This window comes from Cryptomeria japonica, chromosome 1 (genome assembly GCF_030272615.1).
Source record: "Cryptomeria japonica chromosome 1, Sugi_1.0, whole genome shotgun sequence".
NCBI classification, from domain to species: Eukaryota; Viridiplantae; Streptophyta; class Pinopsida; order Cupressales; family Cupressaceae; genus Cryptomeria; species Cryptomeria japonica.
The window spans coordinates 230696018-230713064 of NC_081405.1; the positions used below are offsets into that span (position 1 = coordinate 230696018).

The following is a 17047-nucleotide window of genomic DNA, read 5'->3' on the forward strand; positions in this document are numbered from 1 at the left end:
CTCCCTGGGTTCCTCCCGGGTCCTGCCTAGGTGGCTGGGTTCTCTGCGTGGCAGAACCCACAGAGAATGCAACCACCTGGGCAGGACCCGAGAGAACCCAGGGAGAACCCGGGGAGAACCAGGACCGGGCAAGAACTAGGACCCTAACCCAACCCATTTTGCCAAGAACGGGTATCTTAGTTATAATCTATTAAAATTCAATACATAAACCAATTTATAATTATTTATGTTCTATAATTATTAAAATTTTAAGTAATATAGGATTCAGGATATAATTATGGCATTGTCATTTACTGTTAGAGAATTAGAAGACAATAAGAAGTGGATCAAATTGGATCTTAAATCTGCATTGTCGAAATACATTACAATTGTTGACAAAATTCCAGATGGTGGAGGCCACATATGGAAAAGTCACGAGTGTGTAAAATAGTATAGAGTTTCCTTTACTAGGGTTCGTTGCCACCTTTGCCACATAACATGAAAATGATGCAAGATTAAGTTGAAATGTAATAGGAGGAGGTGAATGTTGATTATTTAAATGCAGATCAATTCTATCTTGCCATATTGCCAATGTGATTGAGGATTTGACAATATTAGAATCAATTCGTAGCCCAAGACCTTTTCATAGGAAAGGGAAGCTACGAGAGTGGAAGTAGATGATAGTGAAGGCAAGCGTGTTGTGGTTCATTACTAAACCTCATGTAAGGTGGTATTTATTAATAGAGGTGTGAAGGGATTTGTCTAGGACATTCAGCAATTATGACCCCAATACAAGAAAGGAGCAGGCATATAGGTGACAACGCAGTCTACAAGTATTTGGACTCTGGGATTCCTTCTAATGGCAAATTTGTGACCAAACTAGAAGGCAAGCACACCACTGGGTTGATGGCGAGGCAATAGGTAATTGATTAGTCTTACTGGATCCTTTATGTCCAAAGGATTCATATACTTTTTAAGTAGTTGATATTAAGGTTAGAAAATTATTGCATAGGGATCATTTTCCCAGATGGAAGCAATGACCAAAGTGATGACTGCATTTGGCACTAAATACTAGTTTTGCACATAGTAGCCAGAGTTTTTTGCACATAGTAACCAAAGATGATGGGTTCCACTGCTGGAACAATATTCGATCTATTCATTTATTTTGTTGACCATGAATCAATTTCAATATCTAGAGGTGGACATTAGAGGTCTGCCAATATTGACTTATAATGTTTAAGATGAACTTTCAATGGCATTAGGTGACAGATTTCTGCTTAGCTAGTATGCATCATCCTGTGGTCACATGAATTTATTGAATATAAATTGCTGACTATTTGCCATGACTCGGGTACCTTGGGATTTCTGTATGGAACATCATGAGTGGGCTCTTGTGGGTGTTATATATTACTATTGACTATTCTGAATTTTTCTCATATCATGTTCCTTGTAACCAAGAAGTTGATTTGTACATGTAAGCTCTGCATACATTGTTGTGCATCTGCAGCTCCTTGCAACAGAGGGCTTTTGTGTATGAGATTATCTTTTTGTTTTTGTCAGTGCAAGTTCGCTCTTTTGTAGTATATCTTTGATTTCATGTCTCTGATAGGAGTTAGCAGATTGCCTTGTAACTCTGTGTTTTTTTCTTTATTACAGAAGTATTAAATTGGTTGATTTAATGTGAATTGGTCTTTAGTTGTTGCATTTTAGAGTTTAAACAGTTGCCCTGTATTCTGCTATGTAAAATGCAGAGTAAATTATATTCAAAGAATCCTTATGCTTTTGTTATAATGTTATATAAAGCATCAATACTGCATTAGTGATCTACTTTTTGCCTCATGCGCATGTCGATTTTGGACTTCTTGGTGAAAAGTAGTTGCCATGCATTGTCCATGAATATTTGAATGAAAATTTAGGAAGCTCACATGTCTATAATAAACCATTAACAATCATTTTACATAATTGATTCAGGGAAGCAGTGGGAAATATGGCAAAAGTTGGTGAGATGGCTATATCGTTGAAGGAGCTCAAGGCTGTACTTGAAAAAGAGGAGTATGAAAGGCTGCAAGCTAACAAACAAGCTGCTTCAGCTAGAGAAGAAGTGGAGGCGGCAATGAGCAATATTGGGAGGCTTGAACGAAAGGTGATAATTTGTTAAATATGTGAAATAAGTTCTATTTGATAAATCATACATTATTGCGGTTTGCAAGGATGTGTAGTATTAATTAAAGAACATGTATGATGCTCTTCTAATTGACATGTATTATTAGTATCATATGCTTTTGTAATTTACTTCCATTTAAGATCACAGAATGAGAAAGTTATGGCAAGAAATGTATTATGTTGACTACCATGAAATTTTAATATCCTATATGTTTAAGGTACTGTTTACTTTAGCCAGGATCTATTTATAATTACTATTTAATGTAATTTAACACCAGTTACAACTACAATGTCCAAAAAATTCATAATGTTTGATAAGGAAAAAGGCCTATTAATGTCCAAAATTTCAAGTGGTTTGGAATATGGTCTGAAACTATATGAACAAAGAAAATCATGTATAATTAAAGAGATAAATAGAAAAATATATAAAAGAGATATTTCAATATCCATTGTTGATGATAAGCTAAATTTTAATAAATGTCCCCTACTAGGAGGCTGCCTGTTTCCCAGTAATTAACATACTTCACTATACATCATTATGCCTTAAATTAGACTATTAATACTGAGGAACAATTAATATTCATAATGCAAGTGATAATTACCATATTTTAGCCCCCAATCGTTACTCCTAATCTAATCATCAACCCTGATAGAGGATGTGGAATTACTTGTTAGGGCACTGGGAAACCACCTTCACAAATATGCCCAAGGGTTTCAGGAACACCCATCCATAGCACCTCTTGGGGCTCACCTATTTTGGGATGGAATAACTCCACCTTTCCCTTAACAAAACCAACCTACTCTAATGAGGGGCAATATAGAATCGCTAAGGATTAGGTCTTTAATATGCTAATCTCTCTAGTATTATGATTATATAAGTAAATTAATAAAATTACTAACACATATCAAACTATTAAATTTATATATATAAGAACAAATGAAACATATTGTATTATAGGTCATTCATAAGCCCTTATTCCTAGTTGAATTCAAGTATAATATGACTGTAAGTAAGTATTTAATTCATAGGAAAGATACATCATGCCAATCTGTTGTAATAGCAATGATTGCTTGTAATTATATATTATCTGCCTGTAAATTAATACGATCCGTAGTGTTGACGTGTTTTTTATGACAGCGTCGAACACAAAATTAAGTTACCAGCGGTCACTTTATCCTCTCTTGATCAAAATTAGTCTGTATCCTAAGATTGCATAAAGTTCAAATGGCTAATTCCAAGGTTCCTCCAGTGCGTGGACGTGACTCAGTTGTTTGATGGGTTTTCTCTTAACCCAAGGGGCCTTACATGTGTACAATTGAAGAAGGTGATAAACTCATGCAAGCTCAAGGATTTCTATATGGATGTTTTGCAATGAAAGGCCTAGTTTTGGATTTTTTTCAAGATTTTCGAATTATGTAGAAAGTAAATGACAGTAGAGTAGAGGGAACTATGCTAAAGTTAATCTAATTCTAAGAACAAGAGACAGGATCACTCATGCAAAATCAAACCACGCTTCACTTTGCTAGCAAAGCACAACTACGTGAAGGCAGTGCAATCTTCAAAGGGTGTGTAGAGGTTTTTCAGATCACCAATATGGACCATTAGATCGAACAAAATTTGTGAGTGAGTTGCAACCAAGTGAGATGAAGTCCTATGAGGAATTTGTGCCAAAAGGATGAATTTCGCTCCTGACCCTTCCAAAGGGTCCAGAGCGAAATTTTTCTAAGCTTCTCACCCTTCCAAAGGGTCTAGAGCGAAATCCTCCAAATGACTTATTTCTTCACTAGGGACATTAAATGGTGGACATAAATGGCAAGGAAGGGATTCAAAAAGACAAGTCTAAAGCAAGATGAGTGAAAAGAAGGAAGAATTAAGGCTAATTCCTCAAATTTCGCTCCTGACCCTTCCAAAGGGTCCAAAGCGAATTTTTTTTAAAGCTCCTGACCCTTCCAAAGGGTATAGAGCGAAATTCTTAGGACTCCTTATTTCATCTAATACACCCAAAAGATCTTTTTTTAGGCTAAATTGAGGGCAATTTCACTTGAAGATGATGGAAGGAAATTTGAAAAGAAGGTGAATGGTGTCAAAATGCAAATTTTGCTCCCGACCGTTCCAAAGGGTCCAGAGCAAAATTTGTCTAAGCTCCTGACCCTCTCAAAGGGTCCAAGGCGAAATTCTCCAAATGACCTGATTTCTTCATTAGGGACATTGAATGGTGGTCATGCATGAAGAGAAAAGGATCAAAGATCAAGTCTAGAAAAAAGCTAAGTGAAAAAGGATGAGAATTGAGCCAAAAAGAGCAAATTCACTCCTGACTCTTCCAAAGGGTCCAGAGCGAATTTCTTCATAAAACATTATATCTTGCTCAAACCTATGGACTAATTCATTTCCAAGCATGTTTTGAAGGCAAAACACTTGTTTTGATGAGAAAAGGATGAGAAATGGAGTTTTGTGAAGGAAAATCAACCAAAATGTCAATTTCGCTCCACCCTTCCAAAGGGTCCAGAGCGAAATTCTTTCTAACCTCCTGACCCTTCCAAAGGATCAAAGCGAAATTCCTAGAAAGACTCTCTATTTTGCCTATTGTACTAAATGAACCTTGTTTTGATAGCAAATTGACTTGATGGTGATGGGAGGAGGTGTAGTAAGTTAAATTCAAGACAAGGAAAGGATGAATGGATGAATAAATTGAGCCTAGGAAGAATTTCGCTCCCAACCCTTCCAAAGGGTCCAGAGCGAATTCTCCTAAAAAACACATATTTCCTCCTTGTTCAAATCAAAGTTTTTGTTCCTAGGACATGGTTGAGGGGGGATTGATATTTTCTTGCTTTAAGAAGTAAATTGAGGTGAAGGCAGTGATGAATTTGAGCCAAGAATACAAATTTCGCTCCCGACCCTTCCAAAGGGTCCAGAGCGAAATTTTCTAAAACCTCTATTTTGCTCGTGTTTGAAACCAAGATCTTTGTTCCTAAGGCATGGTTGGGAAAGGATTGATGTGTACTTGCCCTTGAAAAGTGATTTGAGGCAATGAGATGATAGAATTTGACCTAAAATGCAAATTTCGCTCTTGACCCTTCCAAAGGGTCCAGAGCGAAATTCCTAGAAGGCCTTTTGTTTTGCCTAGGCCCTTGAATGACCCCGTTCCTAAGCAATTTTTTGGGAGCAAGCAACTTGTCTATACCTAGAAGGAGCACGATTATGAAGTCTAATGCCTTGAAGAATGAGTTATGATTAGGGAATTAAGTGAAATTGCTAAATTCGCTCCTGTACCTTGTAGAGGGTCCAGAGCGAAAATCTCATTATAGGTCCTGTCCCTGGAGAGGATCTAGAGCGAATTTCATTATAGGGCCTGTCCTTCCAGAGGGCCTAAAGCGAAATTGATCTTAATGCCTTCTTGTTGATGATTTAAGGTAAGAAATGCCATGTTAGGATAAATATATTATGTATACTTAATCATCTTTTGGTTTGTTTTGTAGATCAACAAGACCGGGCTAGAAGGAAGAACAGACAACGACGACCTATTCAAGTTCCATCATCATTAAAGACACCTCAAATGCGTGGAGGAGGACTCAACGTGCTTCTAAAGTGTTGGAAGACTTCAAGTGTTCAAGGAGTTGCAAGCTATCCTCAAGATCTTCATTTTACCACATGGAAAAATCACAGGACGACAGAGAAGAAGGATCTTACAAGCACTTCAAGGCGAAGTATGCTACCAGAGAAGAAGGAGTGACTTGATCGTGAGAAGGCCTCATCAAACACATGAGAGTCAAGGAGAGGTACGTCATCCATCAATTACATCAAGGGCAAAAGAGGATCAACCAAAGTCAGTGCAAGGGTACGTTGAAGAAGTAGATAGTTTTAGAAGAGTTAATCAAAGTTAGCATCTCAGCATCACCAAATTGAATATCAAGAAATACAATGTTCCTTGACCAAGCACAAACGCAAGACAAGGTGGCATCCCAGTCACTGTTCCTCCAGTCAGATATCTCCACCTCGGCATGTCTAGATTCAATGTACTTGACTCACTAATGATGGCACAAACTTTGAGGCACCTACCCCGATTTCCTATTGGCTCACAAATATTGAATGTAATTATTTCATTGGCTAAAGGAGTTTGTTGTAACAAACCCTGATTAGGGTTTTCATCTTGTAATCCTAGCCATTGATTCTAAATCAATTGGAGCCATTGAATTGTAAAGAGTTCTCTATATAAAGCTCTGGCTCTTCATTTGTAAAGGGTTAATAGAGGTTAGAATAGCTAATAGCCAAGAGTTAGTAGCTAGAATAGTGGAATAGTAATTAGAATAGAGTAGGAAGAGAAGGCAAGACATTGTTGCCTTGATTGTAAATGAACTCCATTTTCATTGAAGTTATGGTGAAATGTGTCGTTTCTTTGCAATATGCATGGTTTCTTGTTGAATCTTCATTTTAGATGATGGTTAATTAGATTGAATGAAGTTATTGAATGCACTCACGTGGAATCTGCCTAGTCCAAACCACTAGCCTCTTGTTGACTGTAAGTGCGCCCTGCGTGGTCAACTGACATAGAATGAGCTTAATCTCAAGTCGTTACGCGTCTATTGTTCACGCATTCACTTGAATGGTGATCAGTGTCTGATGGTGTATGATTTGAATATATTCGAAGCATCCCTTAGAAGATCGCACTGAGTTGGTGTCAGATTGTTCAATCTAATGGTGAGACCCAGCCTAGTAGGACTCCACCTAGTTGTTCATCCATTTTCTCGCATTCTAGGTCTTAGATTAGATTCTCCAAACTTTGTATCTTTTGATATTTCTTTATCTTCCAACCAGTAGATAGGATTCAAATTCCAGTAGATTAAACGCTCAGACACTCAAACATAAGTCCCCTTGTGATTCTAGCATAATCACATCAGACCAAATTGAGCTTATCCACACGTAGAGACCTTACATATAAGAACCTTGGATTCTTCTCGAATGATCCTTAGGCAAAATCTTCAGCATTCGAGGAAACTTTGTTCAAGAGAGGATAAGATACCTTGGTATTTTATTCTGTGTTCGCATGTGCATAAAAAACACATCAACAATTCCCCACTCAAGATGCAACAAGGTGGGAATCAAAAATAAATACCCCATCAAGCCCATATCCAATTAATTACAATCCTTCCAAAAATGGCACTCATAAAGCATTAATTAACCATTACATTCAAAAAGTGCCCACTATGCAATGAATGTACCCTAATGCAAAAATCGCCCATGATGCCATAAATGCACCATCATCTCTAGAACATGACGACTGCTTGTAGAAGGAATCTGCCATAATGCCATAAATGTGACTGCTGCATGCAAAGAGATGCTTCATTAATTCAGCGAGCGTTGACTCGACTGCCACTTGGTGAGAAAACCTTGGAGAGAGAAAACTTCAGGAGAGAAGAATTTGATCCATGAAGAATTTTCTTGAAGTTTCTCGAACTTTCCTTGCTCTGGAGGAGATTTTTAATGATTTTCCACCATCTCCTATTTTTTTAGGAATTTTCCACAAATTAGGGTTCCACGGTCAAGGAGAGAGAAAATTCCCTCATGACTCCAAGTCTACCATCATTTTCAATTTCGGATGATTCTTGATGCTCGAGAATGGATTTTTCAATTTTTTCCTTGGGGGGGCGAATTTCTTGTTCAATTCATCCTTGATTTCTTCCTTGCCTTAGAAATTGTTTTTTCCACCTTCAATTCATCCCAGCTTGGAATTCATGTTGTGAAGGAATTCTCCTTTGCAAAGAAATTTGTTCCTTACCCCGGAGGAAGGAAATTCTTCATGCCTTAGCCAATTTTCATGATTTCCAAGAACTATGTTCGGAAGGAAGAAATTTCAACCACTTAGTCAATTTTTCACCTTCCTAGAATTCTGTCCTGAAGGAAGGAATTTCCGACACTTAGCCAAATTTTTACCTTTCTTGGAATTTCTTCTTCTTGGGTGCAATTCTTCCCTATGGAAGGAATTTTTTTTTTTCTTTTAACCTTTCTTCCCGAACCTTGATTTTTACATCTTGCTTCCAACCTTGGGCACATTTTGGAACTGGAGAAGAAATTCTGGAATTTTGTTCCTTGAGGAAGGAATTTTTGTGCTCTTTGAATTCATCATTCCACAGGGAGCATTTTGACAGATTTTTCACGTCTCCTATTTTTTAGGAACTTTCCTAAAATTTAGGCCCTGGGTCTAGGAGATGGAAAATTCTCTTACGGATCCAAATCTGCAAAAATCTTGAAATTCTGATGAGATTTGATGTTTAAAAATAGATTTTCCAAAATTTTTATTGAGGAGATTTCCTGCTTCTGTTCATTCCTCCTTGACCCTTGGATTTTCATGCCTTAGTCAATTTTTTCAGTTTTCCAACTTAGGCATGGAGTTTACCATGTCTTGGAATTTGATCATTTTCCATGCCTCCAAGTACCCCTCAATTTGGCCCTTTCCATTACCCTAAGGTGCTATTTCCATGAGCAGAGGAATTCATCACTCCTTTGATATCTCCATGACCCCTCTCTTTTGGCGCCTGCTGGAGAGTAGGGCGGAATTTTGCATTGGTGGAGGATTTAATGAATTTGTGAATCCTCCATGCCTTCTTGATTTTGGTGCCCAGCTGGAGAGTAGGGCGGAATTTTGCATTGGTGGAGGATTTAATGAATATGTGAATCCTCCATGCCTCTTTGATTTTGGTGCCTGTCCTTCATCTTGGATGGAATTTTCCACTGGTGGAGGATTCAATGAATTTGTGAATCCTCCATGCCTCCTTGATTTTGGCGCATGTCCTTCACCTTGGGCGGAATTTCCCACTGGTGGAGGATTCAATGAATTTGTGAATCCTCCATACCTTGCTCATTTTGGCGCCCAGTTGAGGAGTAGGGTGGAATTTCTCACTGGTGGAGGATTCAATGAATTTGTGAATCCTCCATGCCTTGCTCATTTTGGCGCCCAGTTGAGGAGTAGGGCGGAATTTCTCACTGGTGGAGGATTCAATGAATTTGTGAATCCTCCATGAGACCTCCATTTTGGAACCTGTCCTTGGCCTTGGGTGGATTTTTGCCTGAGAGGAGGAATTTTGTCTTTCCATGCTTCTTCCGGACTTGGATGGATTTTGAGCCCCTTTCGGATTAGGCCATGATATAAGAATTTGGGATGATTTTTCCAGACAGAGAGAAATTTCCCGAGCTTTCCATTTCAGGAGTGGGCTTCCAGCACTCAACCATCTTTTGGTTTTCTCTGTCTGCTTTTTGACTTTCCAGAATTAGAAATGGTTGCAAATGCTTGATCTTTGTCACCTTGCTCGAATGGTCCTATCAGAACAAACTTTCCAAAAATAGAAACCTTTAAAGTGTCAGCGTTAGACCCCTAGACAGGATACATGAATGACTTACTATAAATAGAAACTTAATAAAAATAGAAATTACTAAAAATAGTAAGTTTGATTTTTGGCAAAATTAGACCAATCCGGGAGGCAGTGAAACTTACTAAAAATAGACTTACTAAAAATAGTAAGTGCTCAAAAATCGCTCAAATTTTTTGGGAGGTTCCTTGAAGGGTACCGATTCCAGCTCTAAGTTTAGTTTTTCCAAAACCCTAAAAGAAACCCCTAAAATCTAGGACTGGAGGCAGAAACTCTAAAATTAACAAAACGAGTCCTAGACTTTACCAAATTTGCTCAAACGAAAAGCAGACTTAATCTATATGACCCCCAAGCACTTGCAAAGCGGAGAGAGTGACGAGACTGCTGCAAAAAGACCCAAAAAACAAAGCCAAAAGACTGGAAGGGCCTAAAATGTAGGGGGTCTCCATTTGCAATGGGGTGATGTGTGAAAACGTCACAACACGTAGGATCTGCCAGTAATTAATAATGATCTGCCCTTCTCCAATGATCTTCTCTTATGCAGATTATTAATAGTGAAATGACTTTATTTCACTCCATTATTGGGTTCACATTAGAATTGCTGTGAGAAGATTGAAATATTCCTTTCTTCCTTGTTCCCCCTTCCTTGAATGCTGATCGGGCTTATATACCCTTCAAGGGGAAGTGAAAGGTTGTGTCTTTTGTTTGGTCATAACCCTCTTACAAGTGGCATCTCTTCCCACATGTCTTTTGCACCTTCACTCATTAAATCTCTTGTTTGGTATCTTAATTAGTCCCTAACTCCCGTTCCTCTTTACTAATAACTAATTGCTGTTTGGTTGTAATCACACCCCATTGGTAATTAGTAAAACATACATTAATATAAGCAGTCCTCTTATTCTTATTGTTGTATTGCTCTTAATCTCATTGCTGCATAGGAATTGTTGTTGACATTTGTCAACTTTTGACAACCTTTTGCACTTTTTGAAATCTCTCACAATATTGCCCTCAATTTACAATCTTGAAGCTCACTCATGGATTTTGGACAGGTGACTCGATCACATCACCAAGGATAAACCTTGCAGTTTGGGACTCAAAACTACTGCTAGAAAAACTAAACCTAAGCAAACGACTAAACTACTAAGCTACAAAAAGAGGGGGTTCCCATTTGCATTGGGGTGATGTGTGAAAAGGTCACAACAATTTCTTTATAATAATTGGCAATGGAAGAAGCATTTTGACAATGTGTAAAGACTTCTTTTTCGAAGGAAACGTTGGGCACTCAAGGAGCTATATAAGTAAGGTTTTTGGCCAAAGGATGTATTCTTGTTATTATTACATTCCCTCAAATACATTGGACATCCTGTTCATCTATCACTGGTGATTGGAGGTTAAAAATCCCCTAATTTCCATCACTAGATTAGAAGACAAAAAACCTCTAATTCAGAATTGTGCTGTTCTCTCCAGAGATTTCATTTGAGCTTCAAAGTTGCTGATTGAATTTCTCTTCTCCCTTTTATATCTCATGTTTGAGGGAGACAACTTTCATTTCATGCCTTTTGACCATTCATTAAACTTGATTAAATTTTAATTAAATTTTAATTGTATTCTTTTATATTTTAATTTTAATTTATTTTTATTCTGTTATATTTTAATTTTATTATTAGCATTTATTATTAAATCCTATTTCAAAATGGGGACATTACAAATCCAGGGATATCAAATGATGGTGCTGCTTCTAAACCATCTTCAAAATAGTTGGTTGCCTATGAATACCAGAAATAACACAAAAGCACCTTGACGATAAATGTGGATCTCAAATTCCTTTGTGGATGAAGCAAAACCAAGGTGTCACATAAATGGAGAAATCTAAAACACCGGCTTGATAATCAGTGATACATGTCAGGATTAAATTCATTCTATGTAAACATAAGGATATGTGGTGTTGTGAGTCAGGAGTTGAAGGCATCAAAAGACAGAAGAAAAGACATTATTAATGGCAGAAAGATTAGCCCAGATTGTTTTGTAAAGTGGCAAATTATTTCTGTATGTCAGAGACATTCCTATCTTTCCTAGTGCCATCAAACTAAGGCTATGGAATACTTCGATGACCATCTCGTGACAATTGTAATAATGATTTTTGGCATCTAGTTTATTTTAATGAAGATGAGTTATGCCATTTTCTTATCCATGTGAAATTACGTGCTATCAACCTAGAAATAAATATCCTCCAATTGGTGATGCCATCCTCTCATGTTTAGGGATGAGAGAATGTCAGTGACAGTCTAAAAATTCTCCGAATTGTGTTTGGAGAGCAGCTAGGATAGGTACTTTGTCATTATTGTGTGCGATTCAGGACATCCTTCAGATCTGACATCTCCTTTTGCAATCCCAAATTAAGTTTGATCATGAGCATACGAAGAAGTTTATGGCTATTGGAAAAATCTATAAATGCATCTTTCTCCTTTTGCTAGCATAAATGTCTTAAAGTGAGCCATCAATCTTCACAAACATTTTACAGAAGAATAACAGTGTTTTGTATTCAAGGAAGTTCTTTCCAAAATTGTTCAGAAGAAACATTAAGCCATCCCTCTGAAAATGATTGTCTAGTGAATACAGCCTTTGATGAAGAGTGCTCAAGGGAGGAGAATCCACTCTGCATGGCTTCTGATTCTACCAAGATAAATATAACTAGCAGGGCAATGAACATAAAAGTATTATTGCTCTTCATCACTCTCCACCACTTAAAATTGGTGGTTCACTTCATTCTTTATAAGAAATACTGAAATAATGCATCTCCTCAAGTCACAAAGGGTAATGGCAAACTCTTTATTGATATAGAAACCAATTTAAATATCTGCTGAAATCACCATACACTTTGCTTTGGTTAACATTAATTATGTTCTGAATGGTCTCCTTAAAGCAATGGAACTCCAAAACATGCACTAATAGCAAAGTAAAAAAATCTAAAACTCACCGTTCAACAACCTCAAAGGCATAAAAGATAATGGTGTGCTATAATCAATTTCTCAAACAAGCAAGAGGAAGGCCTCCTATTATGTAGGCATTGTTATTAGAACATGCTCACAGAATTGAAAAAATCCTTACCTATAGAGGCTACAAAAAGATAGCTCAGTGTACAGTCAGTGTTTTGGAGATTCTTGTATGCCTAGAAATAAAGTTACCTAGCAAGCACAAAAAGAATTTTCCTTCAACAAAACAACAAAACTTGCAGAAGAATGGAATATACAGCTAGGACACGGGGAGGGATTCATTGGGTGGGTATGGAATAGCAAAGAACCGATACCTGCTAGTCTACACAATAAAATCACCATTAGAACCTGAACAGAAAGAAAACAACTCAATCATATATAATATACAAATATATATATATTTTCTTTATCAAACATGTAGTTTGAGATAGATATGCATCTTGATATTAACTCCAGTGGATAAATAAAGTAGTGGTATATGGACTAATGATTAATCGTATATACTACATAGTGTATCACCTATTCGGGTTTAAGTAAAAATGAACACCATACAAAGTGCAACTTGCAGTAGTTACAATATAAAACAGTAATTAAAGTTACATTATATTGGGATATATTGGAGATGTGATCTTTGGTTTAAGAGGAGTCTCAACATGACATGTTTATTAATCATCTCAATCCAGTGCTCTACTTCTCTTGGAATGTGAGGGCAGTAGTACTCATTGGACCCATCCTTGATGTATTGATGCGATTGAAATCTTCTTTTTCCCTCTTATTCTCTGTTCTCACCACTGAAGACCCGGCTTTAAGGCCCCTACAGGTTTTCTATATTATGCCTAATTATTTGGTGAGCTGTATAACATGTCTCCTTTTGTTGGAGAACTTCGATCTCAAAAATAATGATGGTGCAATAATTAGAGCGTCACAAGTAGATGGAATAATGGCACAACAAATTAGAGTTAGTCCACTTGAAAAGAATGTCTTGGAATTCGTTGTTGTTGTGAATCTCACAACCAGAAAATATATAACTCTAATATTATGTGATCTGTAATAGAGAAAATCCCAGGGTTTCTTTTAAACACTAACTGCATCTGTAGTTTGATTCATGTGTTCTGCATTCTTAGTTTGAAGAAAACTGGTCTGGAATGCATCTAATGCACAATCAATTTTGAAATACATTCATTTAATACATTTCATGTTTTTTCAGCTATTGTTGGGCCAATTGGTGTTTTAAATTGCTGTATAATGGTTTTTAACTGTAATTAGGCATCTTTTCTTATGGCTTGTATCTAAATTCTTGGATATTATAAAGTTTGTCAAACAAAAAACTTGCAGCTAGGTACGATATTCAAATGTTCCTTTTGCTGATATTTATGCTTGTAACCATTGAGCATCCTAATTTCTAAATGACTAGTGTACTTTGCTATTATCACCATTAATTACAGATTGCACTTCTTAGCAAAGAAAGGGATGGCTTGAAGGCAATAATTTCTTCATATGATGAGGAGGAAGCAGTTGGACTCAAAAGACAGAAATTAGGGGATGCATCTGCTCTTGAGAAGTCAAAGAATAAGAGGATTCAGGTAAAATTTAAGGCCTTTCACTTGTAGCTACTTTGAGATCTTAAAAGAAAGTAAAATTGTGCCAAAAATTACTGTTTTCCATATAGGAACTGGAAGCTTCTCTTTCAAGGTCTGTGAGTAACATAAAGCAATTAGAACAAGATTTAATCGAGCAAGGAGAAAGCCTTAAGAGTCAACGTCGCAAGTCGGAGTTCCTTGCTCAGGAAGTTGATGATGCATTAAGGAAAATAAAAGCTCTAGAACGTGAAGGGGATCGCCTTAGATGTGAGATTGCCACGTATGAATCCAAGGTGCTTTTTTATACAGAGATTAAAATCTTTTTTTTTTATTAATTGATGTGTTGTGAAACAAACAAGATTGAATAACATAGCTTAACACTTTGGTGTGAAATTTTGATTTTGTGTAATGCTACACGGATTATTTGATAAGATTTTCTAAATGGGCTAGAAAATCTTATTTCAACTATGGGTATTTTCTGTAAGTCTTTTTTGAAGTGTATTAGTAAATCTATCATGTTATAAATTTATTCTTGTGATTTGAAATCGTCATACTGAAAATCAAAGTTAGTAGCACATTTTTTTCTTCAATTTGTTTAGCAGGTAAAAAGTGTGTTCTTAGTCACTTAAGTGAAGGGTGGAAGGGCTTGGTAGGAAAGCTTTCAATTAGATGAAAGTTTTTACTTTAAGTGAAAAAAGTGGTTAGCAGGTCCAAAAGTGAGTTTTGGTCATTTAAGTGAAAACTGGAGGAGTTTGAGCAGGTCAACTTCAAACTATAGCAAAAATATGAAAATTTTCATAGTGTCAAAAGTACATGGTTTTCATCTCATTGCTTTGTAGAGACTCCCAAAGTGTGTGCCCATGCATGATTTGCCAAAAGATAGAAAAATAATTAAAAATAGAAAAGAGTGTTGTTCTCATCCTTGAAAGGAGTATTTAAGCATAAGATTTGGCGAGATTTTGTAAACAAGAAGCTGCATTTCCAAGGTTTTCCAAAGATTTGAAGGTGATTTTCAGTGGTTGACATACATATTCAAGGAACTTTTAGACTAGCTAATTTTAGCTAATTCTATAGTCAACAAGGAATCTATTTTTGGGTCGAATTTCGGTAATCTCATTGCTGTCAGATTTTATCTAAAAACTCTTTTATGAATTTTTCTTTAAAGTACTTTTTTTTTCAGTTTTTCCAACTATTTTAAGTTTGGTAGCTTTAAATACTTGTTTTTTGGGATTATTTCATGTTTATCTGAAATTCTAAAATACAGTTTTTTTTAAACTTATAAATAAGTGCTTATGCATAGAATTTTCAGAATAACAATTAATTCTATTCTTATGTTGAAAAAATAATTGTTCAAGTGCTAAGATGAGTTTCATGTATTTGTGATCAGTGTGTTTAGATTTCTTTTATTGAATTGAAAGTGAAGAATATTCTAAGGTTTTGAACTGACATTATTGTTCATCTAAGTTGTAGCTTTGTATGCAGCTCTAGTCATTCAATTTTTTAAATGTTGTCTTATTTGTGTGTTAGATTAATTCACCCTTTAAAATTTTTGTATAATGGACTTTGTTGGTTTCTATTTTGAGCTAGCGAGAGAAGTGATTGTAGTGTTGTTGTCCTCATTTTTGTTTCCAAAAATGGACCATAACATGAAATTTTGTGAAAAAATGAAAATTTTTACTCTATGGCATGCTTCCCGAGTCATAATTTCGACTAATCCTTGGACTGGCTTAATCCTCAGTCCATCCTCGAACTAAGTTTCGAATTTCGTCGCATTCTGGGTTCGTTTGCTATGTCTTTCGTTCAATTTCGGGTTTTAAAATCCCAACTACAAGTGGAGAATTTTCTTCAAACTGCAAGTTTTAATGATGTCCATTGTTTTGGTCTTTGTAGGGAAATTTTTAGCTTATTACATGTGCATTTTTATTAAAAGATGAATACTTGTAATTTGTTTTAAATTTCCCTTTTATTGTTTTTATTATTTTTATTGTTTTTTGTCTTTATTTAGTTAAAATAGGGATTTTTTTGTTAAGTTACAAGTAAACTTGTAGTTCTTTCCAAAAACCCCTACTTTAATGGTTTTTTACATGTAATAGGGATTTTAAACCCCTATTACATGTGTGCAAGCAAATTATAACTTGTTGTAGGGGTTTTATTTCCCCTTTACAAGTGAGTAAAGCTTGCATCTCTCTCCAAAAATCCCGATTATGCCTTATAAGTGAAAAAGTGACAATTTAAAACTTGCACTTTGGTCTAAAAAACCTGATTTTGCTTATAAAGTGCATTTTTGACAATTTTAAACTTGCAATTCATTCCCAAAAACCCGAATTTGGCTTTGTTGAGGAAAAAGTGAAAATTAGAACTTGCTATATCTTCTAAAAATCCCGATTTTCACATATTTATGCAAATTCGAAGTTGTCTTTGTCTCCAAAAAAACCCGATTTTCATTTGGAAGCAAATTTGTTGAAATTTTCAAGCAATTTTTGTGGAGATCTTCTAGGAAGGAGAGACGTTTTGGATTTCACCCTATTCTTATGCATTTGTAAACACTTATCACGCCATTTGGGGTTTGCATTTACTGATTTTTTGGTCTAAATCAGCAACCACGTGTTTCTTTGAAGCCACATTTTGGGGGATCAAGACTCCACGAAGTTGCAATCTCCTAGTTTGTTTTTACCTCTCTTACCTAGGCGTGGAGTTTGTGACAAGTTTTCAGTCATATTAATGGGTCATTTAAGATGCATTTGTTGCCACGTTTTTTTCACGTGACCCTCCTTTGGCTGCGTATTGAAAGGATTTGATGCCGCGTTTTCCCTCCATCTTTGGGCGTTTGGCTTTGAGACTCTCATACATGGTATTTCCTTAAGGATTTGGCCCTATTTTCTTGCATCTATAAACAGGTTTTTGCTGCTAAAGATGTTTTTCTAAAATGTGGCAAGGGTTTGGGGATTGCGGTTTGTGTCTATTTATTGA

At 36.2% G+C, this 17047-nt stretch overlaps 1 protein-coding gene across 1 annotated transcript in view; it reads left to right on the top strand.

Moving 5' to 3' along the window:
• The window catches only part of LOC131035339 (mitotic spindle checkpoint protein MAD1), a 301909-nt gene that overhangs the window by 125994 nt on the left and 158868 nt on the right, over nt 1–17047 (top strand). Inside the window, exons 8-10 of the mRNA XM_057967016.2 lie at nt 1951–2122; nt 13943–14080; nt 14167–14370. Of these exons, the coding sequence (XP_057822999.2) occupies nt 1951–2122; nt 13943–14080; nt 14167–14370 (514 nt within the window). The remainder of the gene's footprint in view (nt 1–1950; nt 2123–13942; nt 14081–14166; nt 14371–17047) is intronic.